At 47.6% G+C, this 18,750-nt stretch overlaps 1 protein-coding gene across 2 annotated transcripts; it reads left to right on the forward strand.

Annotated features, from left to right (window-relative positions):
• Positions 1-1,616: 1,616 nt before the first annotated feature.
• TNFAIP3 (TNF alpha induced protein 3) lies at positions 1,617-17,623 on the forward strand. Of its 2 annotated transcripts, none has more exons than XM_059083413.2 (9): positions 1,617-1,983; positions 5,381-5,690; positions 8,965-9,155; positions 9,806-9,953; positions 10,118-10,288; positions 11,401-11,581; positions 12,736-13,640; positions 14,313-14,494; positions 15,442-17,623. In XM_059083413.2, the coding sequence occupies exons 2-9, from the start codon at positions 5,396-5,398 to the stop codon at positions 15,721-15,723; spliced, it is 2,355 nt and encodes a 784-aa protein (XP_058939396.1). In that variant the 5' UTR covers positions 1,617-1,983; positions 5,381-5,395; the 3' UTR covers positions 15,724-17,623. The 2 variants fall into 2 exon arrangements, with proteins under 2 accessions (XP_058939396.1, XP_066866990.1); XM_067010889.1 differs by having other exon boundaries at positions 1,682-2,029; positions 15,442-17,620.
• Positions 17,624-18,750: the final 1,127 nt, after the last annotated feature.

The following is an 18,750-nucleotide window of genomic DNA, read 5'->3' on the forward strand; positions in this document are numbered from 1 at the left end:
TTTGTAGGATCTTTTCTGAGAGTGATTATTTTCTGAGAGGACCTAACAGTGTGGGCTTTGGAGTAAGGCAGGCCCAGCGCCAATCACGGCTCTGCCACTGATTGTGTAGACTTTGGGCAAATGGAGTAAGCTTCTTAAACTTCAGTTTCTTCATCTGCAAAGTGGGGTGGTGAGACTTCAATGGCAGAATGCATTGCAAACACTTAGCCTACAGCCTGGCATATAGTAAGGACTTGATAAGCATCATCATCACTGTTATCATTATTTTATTACTAGCTTGACTATCCATCGTTTGAGTGTTGGCAGCTGAAAACATCTGTGAATGAGAGGATGACAAATACCAGGAGGTTTGGAGTTGGAAAACATTCCAGCCATTGGTTTCAAATGACAAGCACCAGCCCTGAGACCTTGGTCACCACTGACTCTCTAAGTGCCACTGGAAAAGTGCCACACTCCACGCAGCCTCCAGCCCAGGCTCTGCAGGTTCTTACTGGAGAGAGGAGTATATTTTTATAATTCAAAACTTGAGATATATGGCCTGACAAGTATACCTAAGTCTACAAGGGGGCAGTGGTAGAGAATACTTCAGTCTGGTTCTAGTCTAGTCATTCTAGATGAGCCAAGCCAAGGGGGAGACCAAGACAGCAAAAGGACCTAGTGCCCCCTCTCCACAACTCATGTTCCTGCACAGCCAAGGTGGCTGACACCTATTTCTACAGGACACCCTCTAGGTGAAGACACTGCCCTTAGAATGCTATTTAATAAGGGGGTGTGAGGGGGGGAGGGTAATAAGTATTATCAGCCATTGGCATCTTGGGGTGAACTGTCATCAGGACCTCTAAAAAGACTCCTGATAAGATCTTAGGGGGACGTGGCAAGGACAGTAAGGGACTAGAAGTGATTTCTCAACTGAAATGCTACCTGAATGGGATGCCACCCGGGCCCCTGGTACGCAGAAATGGAGATGGGAAATCAATCAAGTGAAGGGGTTGATAGTGGTCCTGATTCCTAATTTTATCTAAGACTGGCTTTGCCCCTGCGAATTTCGAGGCTGCAGGGCCACGAGATCTGACATCACTTCGAAACGGCATAGCACCAGCCTGGGGTCCGGGGCTGGCACGAATGCTGCGGATGGGGAACCAAGGGCTGTGACTGCAACTTTTTCTTAAAATCCCCCCGGGGCCCAGAGTTCGGCGCTCCCCTGCGAGCTCATCATGTGCGCAGTCCAAGCTTTGCAAACCCAGCGGAGGCCTGTGGTGGTTTTTAGGGTTTTCTTTCTTTATGATTTCCCTTCTTGTTCTCCACAGTTGATGATTTTCTGCAGAAAAACGGCTGAGAAAAAGAACCTATTTCATTTCCAGTTCCCATCACTGCGATTTCCACATGGATGTGACGTTGAGTCCAGCTTCCGAAATGCCCAGGTGACTCACGCGGGGACACCCCGGGGCGGGGCGCAGGAGTTTCTCCGGCGTCGGGCGAGGCGGGGCGAGGCGGGGCGAGGCGGGGCGAGGCGGGGCGAGGCGGGGCGAGGCGGGGCGGGGACGGGGCGGGGCAGAGTGCGTCGGGCCTCCCGCGTCTCCTGCGCCCCCTAGCGGCAGGATACCACCGGCTCCGGGCGCCCGGCCCGCGTCACGTGACTGGAAAGTCCCTGGGTGGAAATCCCCGGCTGTCCGCGGGCGGTAAAACAGAAAGGGAAAAAAGAGAACTGGCAGTCTGCAGCCTTGGCGGCGGCCAAGTGCAACGATCTAGGGTCCGCGGGGGCGGAGCGGCAAGAGCGGCCGCCGGGGAAACTGCGGCGGCAGCGGCGGCGGCAGAAGAGATCCGCACCTCCGGCCGGCCAGGCCCGCGAGCTAACCCCAGGCAGGGCGTCTATGGGGCGCCGCCTCCACCTGGCCCCGACCCCGACCGTGACCCCAGCCGGCGGCGCACGCCTGTCCTGACCTGGACTTGGGGTTTCTGCAGAAGATCGCGTGTCCCGAAGAGGTAACCCCCGCGTCCCTGTGCCGTCTCCCCCGGGCAAGGGCTGCAGGTGCGAATTTGGCAGCGACCCGCGGGCTGGCCCCGTCGACCTGGCCTTGGTTTTGCAGCGCTTCCAGAGGGGAGTTTGTTGGCCGTTTGTACCCATTGTAGGTTCTGAACTGCTGATAGTTGATGGGGCCGCGCCAGATGTTGGGGTGACAGCCGGGATTCAAGGATCCAGCCAGCTGTTTCTTGCAGATAATGCAGAGAACTTGAAAGGCAGCTGCCTGCGGGGAGAGTCGCCCCCGGGGCCGCTTGGTCGCGGGTGGTCATTGGTGCTTTGCTCTTTGGCTTGTCTTTTTTGGAATCAAGCTCTGCATGCTTACGGCTACGTAGCCCTTGCAAACTGCTGTGGCCTCTTTCCAGATTGTTGTAGCACCAGCCCGAAGGTGTGGCATGTCTCAGGGGCATCAAAACCTAGGGGGCGGGGAGCCAGGTCAGCTCAGCTTCCCGGGGACGGCTTGCAGACACTGAAAGTTAAACAGTGTCAGAGAAGTATGCGTGTAGCAGTGGGTGGTCGGCCTGCCTTTGGGGGCTCCAGTTTAGAGCATGTGCAGGCCTCTATCCCCCAGTCAGACTGTCTTTGTCAGTCGGGGTCGTCACACATCCTGCCACCTGGCCTTTCAGGAAAGCCATGGTATTAAGTAAGGAAGGAGCTCAGAACTTGTTGAGACCGCTTTGTTTTCAGTTCTCCCTGCCTCTGATCTTTCCATGGAAAGCCGCTCTGGTCAAGTATCTCAGGGCAGCCTTCTGAGAGAACCAGTGTTTCAGGGTTCTCTGGACCACAGCCCTAATGTCCCAGAGTATTAAACAGCCAGTTACTGCTTCAGTCACGGTGGTCTGAAGTGCTTCTTTATTTTTTTTTTCCAATTCTTTGTACAATTTTTGAATTTTTGGAGGGGTACTTTCTAAAAAGTCGATATTTGTTGATAAAAAGCCAATGAGGTAACAAACATGAAAGAAATGTTACGGGTAATATTGTATGTCTTTGCATATAAGGACATTACAATCATAGCTCAGAAATTCTTCATCACAGGTCAGATTATTCTTTAATCTTAAGTGTGGAGAAGTCCAAGTCCTGGGCAGTTGGGCAGTGGGTTTTGATTTCTTTTAAGGAGGCAATTCTACAGGCCGTGCGAGGCTGAACCTGTGAGTGAGGTGACACCGGGCTATCAAATGTTGACATTTGCATGTCTTGCCTATGGTTCCAGATCTCAGTATTTGAGAACTTTGCTGAAAGATCTTAGATGAAGAAGAAGATAATAGAAGAGTCAAAAAAGCAAAAAGAGGCTACAACTAGCTTGTTTCAAATCTTCCTCCTGCCTGTCTGTTTGCTTGTGAGAGCAGCATGCACTGCGACCACAGGAGTGGTGTTCTGAGATTAGCAAGGGGCGGGTGTTGGAAGACCGGGCTTCTCAGCGAAGCCCTGCCCCTGGATGGTGTGGGACCTACCTGAGCAGGACCAGTACTGCAGTGGCCGTAGATGGAGACTAAGGTGGTCATGTGATTTCAAGCCGGGGAATAAGGTTGTCTTTATCTTTAGCCTCAGCATCAAGCTGATGGTCAGGCAGTAGAAGTATGTGGTCAGGCAGTGCTTGCCGAGTGATGGATGGACAAATGAATGACATCGTGAAAGCGGCATTTGCCATGCCACCAAGGGGAAGTGCGTGTGTGATATTTTTGTCCCTTCGTTGTGTCTGTGGTCCTGCCATGATTTTGCCCAAATCCACCTGCAAGGAATATCTGACATCAAAGCAGAGATTACCATTTGACCCAGAGAATGACTTCTTCCAAGCATCATCCAGCTATCAGATAAGGAATCCTGAGCTAGATCTACCACCACAAGACTCCTCAGAAGCAGCCTCAGAGTCTTCTAGTCCAACCTCTCTCCTTGGAGCGGGCCATGAGAATTTAGACCATTTTATCAATGGCTTTGAGAGAGCTGAGACCCACCAGGACTGGCTTCTCTGTAATCTAGGTTTCTTCTCCCTCTTACAGTGGTTTAACTTCATTCTCAGCTAGAGGCTTGCCCTGGTAAAGAGTATGACACAGGAGTGGGGTTAACAAATGCAGTGAAACTTCCTAGGGTCTCTCTTCGTGCTCTGAAAATGTCTTTGTCTTCATCTTGGAAATTAGGATGGATGGCAAGGCACCCTACTAAGGGCCAGTGAATGTGAGCTGGCTCTCCATTAAAGCTCTGCTCTGTAAAGATCCCACGTTACATCATTCCATGCTGTTGGCATGGGTTGGAGATGCTGGGGTTGGCCCCCCTCCTCTTTCATTTGTCCTGAGTGCTCCCTCTGTCTGAAACTTCTCTCCTTGTCTGCTTCCAGACTTTTATTTCTTTCCACCAGTTGATTATGCTTGAAGATTTCAGGGTGAAGACAGGGTGCAAAATCCGTCTGGGTGTTGGTACCTGGAGGACGATACTAAAATTTGGTTGACGGTTGAGTTGAAGTAATACAGTTAATTCTGTAATTATATAGAATATAACTCTGTACTTCCAATATCTGCTCTTGGAAGTATAGAATTTAGTATTCTATTATTGTTACTGTTATCCTTATTCTGTTTTTTATTCTAATGTTGTTAAGTTCAGTGGAGAGGTGCTGAAAGACCGCTGACTGTTTGCTCTTAAAATTGCAAAACATCTTGCTGGGAATAAGCTTTTTTGTTGGTTATAAAACATTCAGTTTAACTCTTTGTATATTATAATACATTTTACAAGTAAACGCTTTATAAATATTTCGTTTGGGGACTAAAGAGAAAAGTCCAATCAACAGCCTAGGTGGCAGCATAAAATTGCAGGATTTTTCGCAAAATATTTATTGTCTTTCCAGTATAGGGAGGGAGTGCTTGAAAGAGGTAAATCAAGACTTTGCCTGAGAGCAAGGGTTGCTCGGTGGTGCTGTTAGGAAAGGAGGCAGACTTGTCAGGACTACATCATGCCTGTAACTGGCTGGCATTCAGGGCGCCTAAAATCTAGTGGCTGCCCCAGAGCAGCATCAGGATGAAGTGGGATTTTCAGTCGGTTACGAGGCACCATACCTGTTGCTGACAGACAGGCTTGGCTCCCTGACAAACGTTACTGAAAACATGGGTTATTCCCCTCCTCCTCATTGCCCACTCCCCGCCTTCCTTCTCTTGTTTAGACTAATCTTTAAAAGTGATGTAACTTAAAACAGTCCGGTGTGAGTTCATCTTTGGGGCCAGCTAGTATCCTGGGAGTAGAGGTGACTAAGATCTTTTGCCTACCGCTTAGGGTAATGACAAGATCAAACACTGGGGTTTCCTGCAGGCAGGTATATAGGAGTCCTATCAAAGCCGAGCTAACAGCATGGGGTTTTCTTTCCCTCCTCTTCAGGTGTTGGAGAGTACCATGGCTGAGCAACTCCTTCCTCTGGCTTTGTACTTGAGCAATATGCGGAAAGCTGTGAAGATAAGAGAGAGAACTCCAGAAGATATTTTTAAACCTACCAATGGAATCATTCACCATTTTAAATCCATGCACCGGTACACACTGGAAATGTTCAGAACTTGCCAGTTTTGTCCACAGTTTCGGGAGATCATCCACAATGCTCTCATCGACAGAAACATCCAGGCCTCCCTGGAAAGCCAGAAGAAGCTCAACTGGTGTCGAGAAGTCAGGAAGCTTGTGGCGCTGAAAACAAATGGTAAGACATGCTTCTGTCTGGGTGCTGAGGTAGCTCCCACCGGGCTGGGTGCCCATTTATTAGAAGGTGATAGCACCAGTCCAAATCGAATCTCTTAAGGCCGTAGGTACCTTAGTATAGAGATTCTATAAGGGGCACGTAACGAAAGCAAGCTCGTTTTGTGAATATTTTAATTAAGGATATTTTCTAGTGTATGTTAGACAGGAGAGCGCACTGAGGCTTTAAGAATGCATGTCTAGACACCATGCACCTATTAAGTATATGTGTATGGTATGTATGTATGACTTCTGTATGTAATTCTTGCAACTGTTTAATCATCTGTGAAATACCCTTCCCTGGCCAGTAATGGAAATATCAAAAGGCTTTAAGTTCAAAAGGAAAGCATTGTGTGAAAACTGGTAGCGTTTCCCACTGTCATTAGAAAATGCTTGGCCTTACACTTCTTGAATCAGTGACATTTTATGGGTTAACCAGTGACTGTTGTCAGCTCCTCCCTCACCTGGGTTCTGTTGCCCACAGTCCCATGATATGAACTAGAAAGATACTTGAGATTTTTAGCGCAGGTTTTAGACCTCTACTTCATGTTTTTTTTAGGGATTCCTAGTACTGTACTGCATTTCTTGCTGTCTGTGACTGTCTACCCAATGGCCATTTGTGACTAGTAGGTGTTTCCTGTTCTAAGCTTTACTGTTTTGTTTCTTATTTATTTCCTTTGAGCAAGAGTATGCACATCACAGAAACATTCGAGCATACTGTTTCACGCAGATACAAAATTCTACTTTATAAATGTAGCGAATTATCACAAGAAGCAAGTAGACTGCTTATAGTCTTAAGTAAGGCCTTTTTCTCAAAAGGCTCCTGTCCTTAGATCAGTGACAATCCTAAACCATCCCGATCAAAATCATATGTCGAAGGGCAAAATTAGAACATCCTTGTTGACAGTGAGATGATAAGAACATCAACTTAAATAAATCGGTACCTTCACTTTGGCCATTTTTGACTTGGGTAACTTGGCACGATTGAGGGACATGTTTTTTTCCTTTGGTTCTGGGAGTTGGCATCACCTCAACATCTTGCTTTTATTTTTGAAGCATAGATTCTTAGAAACATAGAAAGAAAACTGGGGCTATGTAGTGTTTATGTTGTTCTTGGCATTAAGTCAAGTGATGCTTAGAAGTAGGTAATTATGTGAAGTCATCATCAAGGGGTTTATGTTCCTGACAGTTTGTGGTTTTAACTCTCTCCCATTTGGTTACAAAAAGAGGTGGGAGAGTTGGAAAGAAGAGATTCTGCCAAATTAGAAATGTGGTAGAAAGAGAAAAAAACATATTATCATGAACTGAACTGAGATTTTAGGGTTAACTTGCTCTGGTTCCTTAAGAGAAAAAATGGAATATGAAGAGTAAATACTTGTTTTGCAAAGATAGGTCATTTAAATCAAGGATTCACGCTACAAGCAAAACTACAAAAGCAAGTGCATTCTGGTATCATTTTCTGAGAAGTAAGGATTTTTAGGCTCAGAATCCTTTTATTTCACCACTTGCAAAAAAAATTCCTTAAAATTCTGGAAAAGGAAGAAAAGATATTTAGGGGAAGGAAGGAAACAAATGACTTTTCCTCTCTGATTTTTATTAGCCTTTTTTTTTAAGCCTTCCCCCTATAGGAGGGCTCTACAAAGTCAATGGTCTGTTTGGGGAGGGGGTGATTCACAAGTTTGCATTTGAGGATATGAGACTGTGGTGAATGAGGAAGGGAGTAGGTGGCATAAAATTGAAACTTCATGTGAAAAATTCCAACGTCTATTGGCTGCAGCGATTTCACTTGTATAATGAGTAGCCCTATTCCAGCTCACCCTGACCACACCCACTTGGAAAGTCCAGGGTGCACTTCGCACTTTAAATGTCTACACACCAGAACAAAAAGTACAATAGCTGTTGCTCAATTGCTAGTCAAATAACTTAGCGCTGGGGAATTCCAGATGTTACTTAGGGAATTTTATGCTGGTGCATCTCAATAAAGAACTGAAAGTAAGCACAAGAAGAAAAAAAGCCTTATCTTTGCTCTAGATTTTGCAAAGGGGAAATTTCAACAGAATGCAGTTGTTGCTACATTTCTGCCAAGACACAAGCCTTGAGCGATCTTTTTGGTTCATTTGTTTGAATGTTTATTTAGCTAGTTTTTCTAAGTGTGTAAATTGAACGGATACTGGCTGCGGATATATTGTTGTGGGGTTTTGTTGTTGTTTACAGTTGACTATAATTAAGATTTGATAAAATTTCAAATAGCTTTATTGCCCCATAGAACAATGTAAGAACACGATTGAACTTTTCTTTATAAAAACACTTATGCACTTCCCAAAAGAGACTAAGGAGTTAACTTTTTAAGTATTAAACAGACCTCCAAAATGTTTATTCTTTGGAGTTCAAAAAGCAATGCAGTCTCGTGAATTGTGGATTTTAACCTATAAAAGTAACAAAGTGATAAAATAAAATTAGACCTATCTTTTTCTCAAAAGTCTCAAAATTCTTGAAGTGCCAGCCCTAAACACTGAATTATTTTCAAATGTACACATCGAGGCCCTCTTTGACTCTGAAAAAGGACTCTAATTGCTAACAGGCGGGTTCACACAAGGCATTTCTGGGGGTGGGGTGGGCAGGCAGTAGGTAATTCAGTCTTCTCAATCCCACTTTACAGACCAGGAGAGGAAGCTCCCAGGCCCCAAAGGCTGTGGTGGGATGGTCAAGTCATGTACCGCTGAGTCATGGCCAGGCCGCCCCTGTCTAGTAAGTGGAGCCAGACCAGCTTCCTGGTTTGAGCATGTTGCTCTGGGGTTCGCTCTCAGAGTCAGAGAGCAATAGTGCCAGCGTCTTAGCCAGAAAATCAAGGCATGTTAGAAGGGAATGGACTTTCGAGATCATAATCCAATGTCCTCATTTCCAAAGAGGAAAAATACTCAGAGGTTAAGGAATTTCCCCCCAAGGTCACCTAAACTAGTTAGGGCAGAGCCAGGCTGGAACCAAGGGCTTCTGACTCTCAGTCCCTGGTTCCTTGGCTCTGTTAGTATCATTCATTAAAAATAAGAGTTAAAAGAACGATATATTTGTTTTTCGTTAAAGCTGTCGTCACCTTGTGAAATGTTACCAGTTGGCCCTTCCACTGTTTCTCCCAAGCGCTGTTGGGTCCCCACCTGGTAGCCATAAGGCTAGTTTATTCTGTAAACCCCTGCTAGGCCTTAGATGTAGGTTGCTTGAATTTGCTTCCCTTCTGTCCTCAGGTGACGGAAACTGCCTCATGCACGCCGCTTCCCAGTACATGTGGGGTGTTCAGGACACAGACTTGGTCCTGAGGAAGGCGCTCTTCAGCACCCTCAAGGAGACGGACACCCGCAACTTTAAATTCCGCTGGCAGCTGGAGTCTCTTAAGTCTCAGGAATTCGTGGAAACGGGGCTTTGCTACGATACCCGGGTATGTTGCATTTCCTCATCAAGCATCTATTGGCAGAGCTCCATGGTGGCAAAACAGTACCTTCGGCCAGTCCCTGCTCTCAAGGAGCGTGTGCTTTGCCGGGTCACGTGAACTGGGCAAAGCAGAGTCAATGGAAAACACCAGAAACCTCCTGTGGGATGGACCTGAGGCTCTTGTCACTGCTGGGAGGCTCCAGGGCAGCAGCTTCCCAGCTGGGGAGTCATTTTAGAATGATCTTTCTGATCTTGGGCTTCCCTGTGGCGTTTTAGTTGTTTTTCAGTTTGATTGCCCTTCTCATGCTTTACTGAGCCAGCCAATCAAATTCAGACGGGTGCCTCCCCATTTTCAGTCACAAGTTTGGGATTTTTGTGCACATTTGGATGAGGAGCGTTGACATTATGCCTCATCAGGGATTTTTTTTGAAAGCAGGTGCTGTCCCCATCCTCCCCTACTTTTGAGTTTGCCTTGTAGTGGAAAAAAGTAAGGGAAGAAAACCAAAGTGGGAACAAAAGGGTGATCGTTTAAGTGATAATTTCAAGAAAGGGTAAAAGTAAGCTGAGTGATACAAGTGATTAATTCTAGAGTAGAGGGAAGCCAGAATTGTTTTTCAGTGCAGAGTACATTCAATGATTTCTTTTCTGTCCCCTTAGAATTGGACTGATGAATGGGACAGCCTTGTCAAAATGTCATCCACGGACACACCGGTGGCCCGCAGTGGACTTCAGTATAATTCACTGGAAGAGATACACATATTTGTCCTTTGCAACATCCTCAGAAGGCCGATCATTGTCATTTCAGGTGAGATGCCTGCTGAGGGCTTATCTGTATTGAAGTGCTTTTCAGCTTTAGTGCTTTACCTCTTAGGAAAACCCATGCTACCAAAGTTACAGGAGACCGTAGTTAAATGGGATCTGATGAAAGCCACGGAGGGCCTTATCTTTTCTTTCTCTTTCCTTAAACAGACAAAATGCTGAGAAGTTTGGAGTCGGGTTCCAATTTCGCTCCTTTGAAGGTGGGCGGAATTTACTTGCCTCTCCATTGGCCTGCCCAGGAATGCTACAGATACCCCATCATTCTCGGCTACGACAGCCAACACTTTGTACCCCTGGTGACCATGAAGGACAGTGGACCTGGTGAGAAAACTGAGCATCTATTCACATTTGTACTTGCTGGTAGATACTGGTGCACGCCATTCCTCCTGAACATCAGGGTTTGCTCTTTTGCTCCTTATTGAAAGTCTCATCTAAGTATATTAGTGTTATTTAAATACAGTGTTCTGTCAGTTGTTTAGCAACAGTGATGCAATAGCAGTCATCGTAATGCTCCCCCAACTTTTTGTCTATAGTTTGGGAAGTACTTTCAGCATGTTAGTGGCAAGTAGGAGATAATGTATATTACTGCTTCCATTTCTTAATTAGCCCGTAATACAGTGCCTGGCATAGGGCACGTAAATGTCTGGCAGGTTAGCTATTATTGTAATAGCTTAATGAGGAACTAATAAGGCACTTTACAAATGCTTAGGTACATTATTTTATTTCATTTCATCTTCACAGCATCCCTGTGGATGCGATAGCCTTATAGTACAGATGAGGCACTTGAAGCTCAGAGAAGTGAAATAACTTACCTGATGTCACAGAGATGGATGGTAGCAAAGTCAGGACTCGAACCCAGGTCGGTCTGGTTCTGAGTGTGGGATTTAACCAATAAGACCTACTGCCTCCAGGCTGCTTAATATGCTGTGGGCGTCCTGGAAACCGTGTGGGGTTTTTTTTGGTTTTTTGGTTTTTTTTAATTTTATTTATTTTTGGCTGCATTGGGTCTTTGTTGCGGTGTGCAGGCTTCTCATTGCGGTGGCTTCTCTTGTTGCGGAGCACGGGCTCTAGGTGCGTGGGCTCAGTAGTTGTGGCTCCCAGGCTCTAGAGCGCAAGCTCAGTAGTTGTGGCACACGGGCTTAGTTGCTCTGCGGCATGTGGGATCTCCCTGGACCAGGGCTCAAACCCATGTCCCCTGCATTGGCAGGTGGATTTTCATCCACTGCACCACCAGGGAAGTCCCAACCATGTGTTTTTAATTAGAGTTTAGCACAGTTAGTTTCCCCATTTGATTTTGTGGCTAGATAATACTTTTCCACTCTGTAATTGTATCCTTTCTGCATTTTCAAAATGTAGTCGTTATATATATGGCCTCACACATAATCTCATTTAGTAGAATCATATTTTGCTGATGTGTTATTTTTTTCCCTCAGAAATCCGAGCTGTTCCACTTGTTAACAGAGAGAGAGGAAGATTCGAAGACTTAAAAGTTCACTTTTTGACAGATCCTGAGAATGAGATGAAGGAAAAGCTCCTGAAAGAGTACTTGATGGTGATAGAAATCCCTGTTCAAGGCTGGGACCATGGCACCACCCATTTAATTAACGCTGCAAAGTAAGCAGTTTGTTTTTCTCTCTATCCTTTGTCATCTTTAAGCTGCTGCTACCCCAAAGACCAACAGTAAAGTTGTTTGAAGCTGGTTTCCTCCAGCGTGAAACAAGTTTAGGGGCTTGTGTGTGAGTCAGAGACAATCACTTCAGGTAGCACTAACTTGGGTTTCAAATGGGAACAAGTAATTTATCCACAATGATTTTTCTGCCTATCTGGATGCTGAGCGTCAGCCCTGTGGCTTTAAAAGTGCGTTCACAACAAGGATGGGTTGGGGTTTTTTTAATTGCCCTAGTGCTAGACTAGCAAGCGAAAATTCTTAGAAACAAAACTCTCATTCTTCTGGCTCCTGGGTAAGGCAGACACACCAGAACACAGACTGGGCTATAGAACGTGTTTACGTGGCAGGCACATGACTTGGCTGCATGGGGTGGGGAGGAGAGACCCAGAGTTCAGGTTGTACAAGTATCAAAGTTGTAAACACTGGCTTGATGATAAAGAGATGCCTATTTCCTAGAACTTGAAATGCACAAGACCGAGAAGGCCTAAGAGAATCGGTTTCTCAAAGTGGAGCTGAACAAATTACAGAGTCAGAAGTCAGTATGTAGCGCCTGATGGTGCGTCCGCCTCTTAGTTACTGCTCATGGCAGCTACCACTAACAGAGACCAGGGGCATGTTTAAAATTAATACAATAAATTCATAAAGAAAAATACAGAACACATTACAGGGTAGTTTGTACTATAAAGTAAGCTCATCCCAAAAGAATACGCTGAATAATGTTTCACTAGAAACTTGATCTCTGAGAAGTTAGAAAGTAAAAGTGACTTTTTCAAAGAGGAAGAGGGTAATTAAGTGTAGAAGCAGCCCCTGAGTAGCCCTTTCTTTAGAATTATCCATAATTTGGGGGTGGACCAACATTAATTAAATGAGACTCATTCTCGGAATGACGACGTCTTCTCAACGGTATTGGACTGCGTTACGTTAGAGGTGGAAATTCTTCATCATAGGCTGCATTTCAGTGAATGGTTACGAAGTTATTAGCACAGTCCAGACTTTAAAAGTTTGCTCTATGATCTAGTGGCGTAAAGTTGTATGTGTGTGTGTGTGTGTGTGTGTGTGTGTGTGTGTGTAGTACCATGTTTTTCCTTTTGGTCTTCAGGTTGGATGAAGCTAACTTACCCAAAGAAATAAACCTGGTAGATGACTACTTTGAACTTGTCCAGCACGAATACAAGAAGTGGCAGGAGAGTAATGAGCAGGGGCAGGGAGACCCACACCCCCAGAACCCTCTGGGACCTTCCGTGCCGCAGCTGTCTCTCATGGGCATCAAATGCGAAACGCCCAACTGTCCTTTCTTCATGTCCGTGAACACCCAGCCCCTGTGTCACGAGTGCTCGGAGAGGCGGCAAAAGAAACAAACCAAAGGCCCCAAGGCCAACTCCAAGGCGGGCCCTGAGGCGCTGCCCCGCCTGGTGCTCGGGGCCTCCCGGGGGGAGGCCTGGAGCCCCGAGGAGCCCGCCGGGGGTCCCCACTCAGCCCCTCCGACAGCACCCAGTCTCTTCCTGTTCAGCGAGACCACGGCCATGAAGTGCAGGAGCCCCGGCTGCCCTTTCACCCTCAACGTGCAGCACAACGGCTTCTGCGAGCGATGCCACAACGCCCGGCAGCTTCCCGCGGGCCACCCCGCGGACCCCGCGCAGCATCTCGACCCGGGCAAGTGCCGAGCCTGCCTCCAGGACGTCACCAGGACGTTTAACGGGATCTGCAGTGCTTGCTTTAAAAGGACTACAGCCGAGCCCGGCCCGAACCTCAGCTCGGGCAGCCCCCTCTCCTGCCACCAGCGCTCCAAGTCCGACCCCTCACAGCTCTCCCAGAGCCTCTCCCCGCACGCCTGCCGCGGAGCCGGGCCCAAGGCCCCCTCTGGCCGCCACTCCCCGGCCGCACGGACTCCCGGGGACAGGACGGGCACCAGCAAGTGCAGGAAAGCGGGCTGCATGTACTTTGGGACTCCAGAGAACAAAGGCTTTTGCACGCTGTGTTTCATCGAGTACAGAGAAAATAAACGTGAGTGAGAGGATGGGTTTCACCCCTGTTTCAAAACCCCACGTACAAGGCACTTTGCCCCTGAAATTCAAGAAGGGAGCCCCTTCAAGAAGGGGCTGTGGCATTGAATGTGCCTTGCTTGGTGGGGGGGGGACAGTCACAGTGGCTCTGCCGGCACACCTGGAAGCAAAATCACAGAACAACATGTTCCAAACCCCACAAGAGCCCTGTGGGTAGAGTTCAGAGAATTTGTTTTTATAAGGTCATGTGGTGTAGTGTTTGTAAGGTAGAATTGAAACGAGACTTCTTTTGAAACTGGCATACTAAAGAAAATTCAAAACCTGGTGAGCGGTAGCTGGAAAGAGAACGGCCTTCACTGACATTGTAAGAGGCCATTTGTGGTTTTCGAAATCTCCAATTGGAAAGAAGGACGGGCACTTAATGTCTCTGCTTGTCCTGTTACTGTGACCGACCAGTGCGTCATGTTGCAAAGGGAGAGATCTGTAAAGTCGGAGATGTTTTTATTACAGTATTACTTCTGTTGGTTATTTTGCTGGGTTTCTGAAAGCTTGTTCCCGTAGGTAGAGCGCAGCTGGTCTGATCTGTATTAGGAACCTGTCTGTTTCTCTGATGTCAGCATCTGTCTGCTTGGTGAACCGTACGTGTTACTGATGAGCCTCTGCTCTCTTGTAGATTTTGTCCCTGCCTCAGGGAAAGCCAGCCCCACAGCCTCCAGGTTCCAGAACACTGTCCCCTGCCTGGGCAGGGAATGCGGCGCCCTCGGAAGCAGTGTGTTTGAAGGATACTGTCAGAAGTGTTTCATCGAAGCTCAGAATCAGAGATTTCATGAAGCGAAAAGGACTGAAGAGCAGCTGGTGAGACATCTTGAGGGACTTCCCCCTCTCCTGTGGGCCCGGCCTCCTTGGCGGAGTGATAAGCAGGCTTTCCTCCCTGCTGAGTTCCAGGGAAAAACCAGGGGAATAGTCAGCCTGGCTCCCAGGGCTGGAAGCGCAGCAGTTCCTATTGATTTCCATGGCCTAAGTTTACTTTAGATTCATTTTAAGAAGCAAATAAGGGCTTCCCTGGTGGCGCAGTGGTTGGGAGTCCGCCTGCCGATGCAGGAGACACGGGTTCGTGCCCTGGTCCGGGAGGATCCCACATGCCGCGGAGCGACTGGGCCCGTGAGCTATGGCCGCTGGGCCTGCGCGTCCGGAGCCTGTGCTCCGCAACGGGAGAGGCCACAACAGTGAGAGGCCCGCATACCACAAAAAAAAAAAAAAAAAGAAGCAAATAAAACCAGCCGTGGAATAAAACCCGTTTTAAAGCCTCCGAAAAGCCAAATGGCGATCAGAGACTTCTTGGATTTGTAGCAGAAGTGCAGACTTTCTTAAGTAATCCTCTTATTATGAGATAGAGGGCAAAGGCAGAACATCCCGGGTGCCTCCACTTACTGGCATATAAGAAAAGCAAACATTCATGGATAGATGCCTCTCCTACTGGTTGGAGGGCGGTAGGGAATCTGTCTAAATGAGGGCACCTTAGTATTAATCCAGACGGAAGCGAGCCGGGCCGGCCTTTGCCGGCCTCCGTGTTAGGGTTGGTGGTTCCACCGGGCCTCCCTGGGGCCAGGTCTGTTTTCATGGGATGGGGAGGAAAGGTCCTTGGAGGCTCCCGTCCACAGACGGCCCCCTGTCCGCTTGGTCAGGCAGGTAGCCCTCACCACACCCAGCCCTTTGTAGAACCCACACCGTCGGATGGGATGGCACCGTGCGGTCCCTGAACAATGAATGTGACAGTGGTTCTTTCTGCTCTCTCCACCCAGAGGGCGAGCCAGCACAGAGACTTGCCCCGAGCCCCCCAGAACACCTGGTCCAAGGGCACGCGGGCCACCTGCAGGAATGTGCTGGCCTGCTGCAGCCAGGAGCTATGCATGGAGTGCCAGCACCTCGGCCAGCGTGTGGCCACCAGCGCCCGGCGGCCCGAGCCCGTCCCTGAGGAGCCCCCCACGCAGCGCTGCCGGGCCCCCGCCTGTGAGCACTTCGGGAACGCCAAGTGCAACGGCTACTGCAACGAGTGCTTTCAGTTCAAGCAGATGTACGGCTAACCTGACCCAGGGGGCCAGCCCCGGCCCGGAGGGGCCTGGAGCCTTAGCTCGCGTGGTGCTGTGCTCCCAGCGCCCCGGTGCCACCCGGGGGTCCAGCCCCGCATGGGGGGCCAGCGTGTCTCTGAGCAGGGCAGGAAAGAAGCTCTCGGTCACCAGCCTGGAACCTGAGCGAAGCGTGTGACTGGCCGCGGGTGGCGTGGGCTTCAGCCCAGAGCTCCCCCTCCTTCCAAGCAGGCAGCCAGGAACCTCACGGACTCAGAACGCGCGCCAGGACTGCTGCCTCATGTTTAGAGAAAAGGGAAAAGACACAGGTCAGGCGGGCTGGGAAACTCGGAGCCAGCCCCCCGCCCTCCGTCAGCATTTCTCGGAGATGGGAAGCCGAGGCCACAGGCCCTGTGCCGGAAGCTCGGGAAGCTCAGGGGTAACGGGCAGACTCAGAGTGCCAGTCGTTCACGGTTTTGCCCTACCTGCCTCCTTCCTTTCCCACGGACACGGCAGAAGCAGAACCGTCCACAGACTGTGATGCTGAGGCTGCTGAGACTGAACAAGTCCACGGTGAAAAGCACACCAGCTGCTCTTTGCAATATGCACCTTGTAGAACTCAATATTCTCAGTGGGCAGGTGTGTAACTCTTTCGGTTATCACTGTCTTTACTTCTAAAGCTTAACTTGAACTGAGGTGAGCATAAACCTGGAACATACATAATGGCCCCTTATGTTACATATGAGGGAATTTTGTTTGTTACGTTGCGCTGCTGCCCTAGAAGTTTAAGTAAGAAGACTGACTGATAATAATAACCTATTTTCTGGTTGTTGTAGGGGCAAGCACAACTCATAGGCGTGAACTCCACCAGCAGACTCTTGTGTCTGTGTAATCACTTTATTTATTTGATTGCAAACTTTAAGGTTATTTAAGTGAAGCTGTTTCTTCCGGTCTGCAGAAATCGCTGTCTTCTTGAGATAACATACATACTGTCTTCTTGAGATAACATACTGGCTTTCGGTCATGTTATAGACACAGCAAACTCCTGACCACAGTGGGGGTGTCGTCCTTTTCCACACATTTTGGAAAGAAGAAGTCACATCGAAAATAAATTCATTAAACTCTCACGCTTCCTCGTGAAACTTTGGCCAGAGCCACGTCCCAGCCCTCCGATGAGAAACTGTTCTCCACGGTGTATAGATGCTTCTGTGTATCCTACCTCCTTAGAGAGACAATTGGGAAGGAGCAGGGATGAGATTGGAGAAGCTCACGGGGAAATATGGAGCCTTTGGTGATGGTTTTGTTTGCTGTGTTAATGTTGTGTGCTGGGGTGCAGGGCAGTGACCTCGTGGCCACCTTAGCGCTGGGACAGCACAACCTTGTAACCATGAGTACGAGGAAATTTCTTTCTGTCCTTGGCCTGCAGTTTCTCTGTGTGTTTTGTGTTACTCTCATATCTGTTCTAGAAAAAAAAGGAACACATTGTCCCCAGAGGTAAAGGCTGCTATTTTTTTTGCGGGGGGGTGGTGGTTCTGGACTTAGAACCTGAAAATTTTGGCAATCTATAACTAACTCTCCATAGTCTTTACTTGTCCTGTGTGATGTGTTTTCCCCTTGAGATACCGTGAGCCTTTTTCCTTGAGAGATCTCTTTATAATGTCTTTCTAAAGATAAACTTCAGTGTTTTTATTTAGTTCTTTTAAAGTTGCTATCTTAATATTTTATGTGTATCAATATTTTCATTCTTAATGTGAATAAATGGGATTATTTATACTTATTATAGAAAACATTTGAAATTTGCACATTTAAGTTGTCTCTAATAGAAAACTGTTGACCCTCTATTGGCTTTCTTCAAGTTTTCCTAAATTTAAATGTAACTTTTCACAGACGTCAAGATTAAAAAGTAAATTATTTAAGAACAAATTTTGATGTTTTCTGTTTACGAATGATGAAAGCAAAAGGCCCCAATATTAAGACCACACTTCCCAAACGACTTTATTTCACGGAGCACCTGGGCAGGGGGTACATCTCTCACCCATAGGTATTAAGAGAACTCGCTGTTAAGGGTAAGGCACCTGGTTTAACAGGGAGTACATGGAGGCCCAGAGGGAAGTAGGGAAGATGTGCCACGGCCTGTTGTCCGTGCTCCTCTGAGGTTTCCTGCCCTCGGCCTTACTGAAGTACAGAGAGAAAAGGCAAGGGGGAGGAGCAGAGAGAGACAGGAAGGAAAGAGATCAGAGGGGAGGAAGGAGTGTAGGACCTCTGGGTCAGATCTTAGAAGAGGTGACCTAGGACTGTGATGGTCTTGAGGACTTGCAGGACCCGTGTCCTGGGAACTTATAAATGGCCCATTCTTCCACCCAATACAAGTGTACCTATAGAAGATTGATGCCGAAGGACTGTGCAGCTCCTGGAATCTCTCTCTTTTTTTTTTTTTTTTTTTTTTTTGCGGTATGCGGGCCTCTCACTGTTGTGGCCTCTCCCGTTGCGGAGCACAGGCTCCGGACGCGCAGGCCTAGCGGCCACGGCTCACGGGCTTAGTTGCTCCGCGGCATGTGGGATCTTCCCGGACCGGGGCACGAACCCGTGTCTCCTGCATCGGCAGGCGGATTCTCAACCACTGCGCCACCAGGGAAGCCCTCTTTTTTTTTTTTTTTTTAAAGCTGCCCAGGAGGTTCTGAATATCAGCCAGATTTTAGAACCATGCATTGAAAGAAATATCTATAATATTTCTGAACTTACTGTGGAAAATTGTAACATACAAGAAAACAGATAAGAGTATCAGGAACCCCCATATATCCATCATCCAGTTTCAACAGTTAGGACCATCTTGCCAAATTTGTTTCATCTGTCACCTCTTTTTTTTCCCTGGATTATTTTAAAGCAAATTTCAGATATTGTGTCCTCACACTCACAAACACATCAGCGTGCATCTCTCCTTGTTAAGAATGGTTCTTTTTCTATAACCACCATTATTACACCCAGCTAAATTATTTTTAATACCATCCAATTCTTAAGTTTGTGTTCTAATTTCTCACATTTTCC

Source organism: Kogia breviceps, chromosome 13 (assembly GCF_026419965.1).
Source record: "Kogia breviceps isolate mKogBre1 chromosome 13, mKogBre1 haplotype 1, whole genome shotgun sequence".
NCBI classification, from domain to species: domain Eukaryota; kingdom Metazoa; phylum Chordata; class Mammalia; order Artiodactyla; family Physeteridae; genus Kogia; species Kogia breviceps.

Coding starts and splice junctions, on each gene's coding strand:
- TNFAIP3 (XM_059083413.2), top strand. CDS start 5,396: ATGGCTGAGCAACTCCTTCCTCTGGCTTTGTACTTGAGCAATATGCGG. Junction 9,156..9,805: donor GGCTTTGCTACGATACCCGG/GTATGTTGCATT, acceptor CTGTCCCCTTAG/AATTGGACTGATGAATGGGA. Junction 13,641..14,312: donor CGAGTACAGAGAAAATAAAC/GTGAGTGAGAGG, acceptor GCTCTCTTGTAG/ATTTTGTCCCTGCCTCAGGG.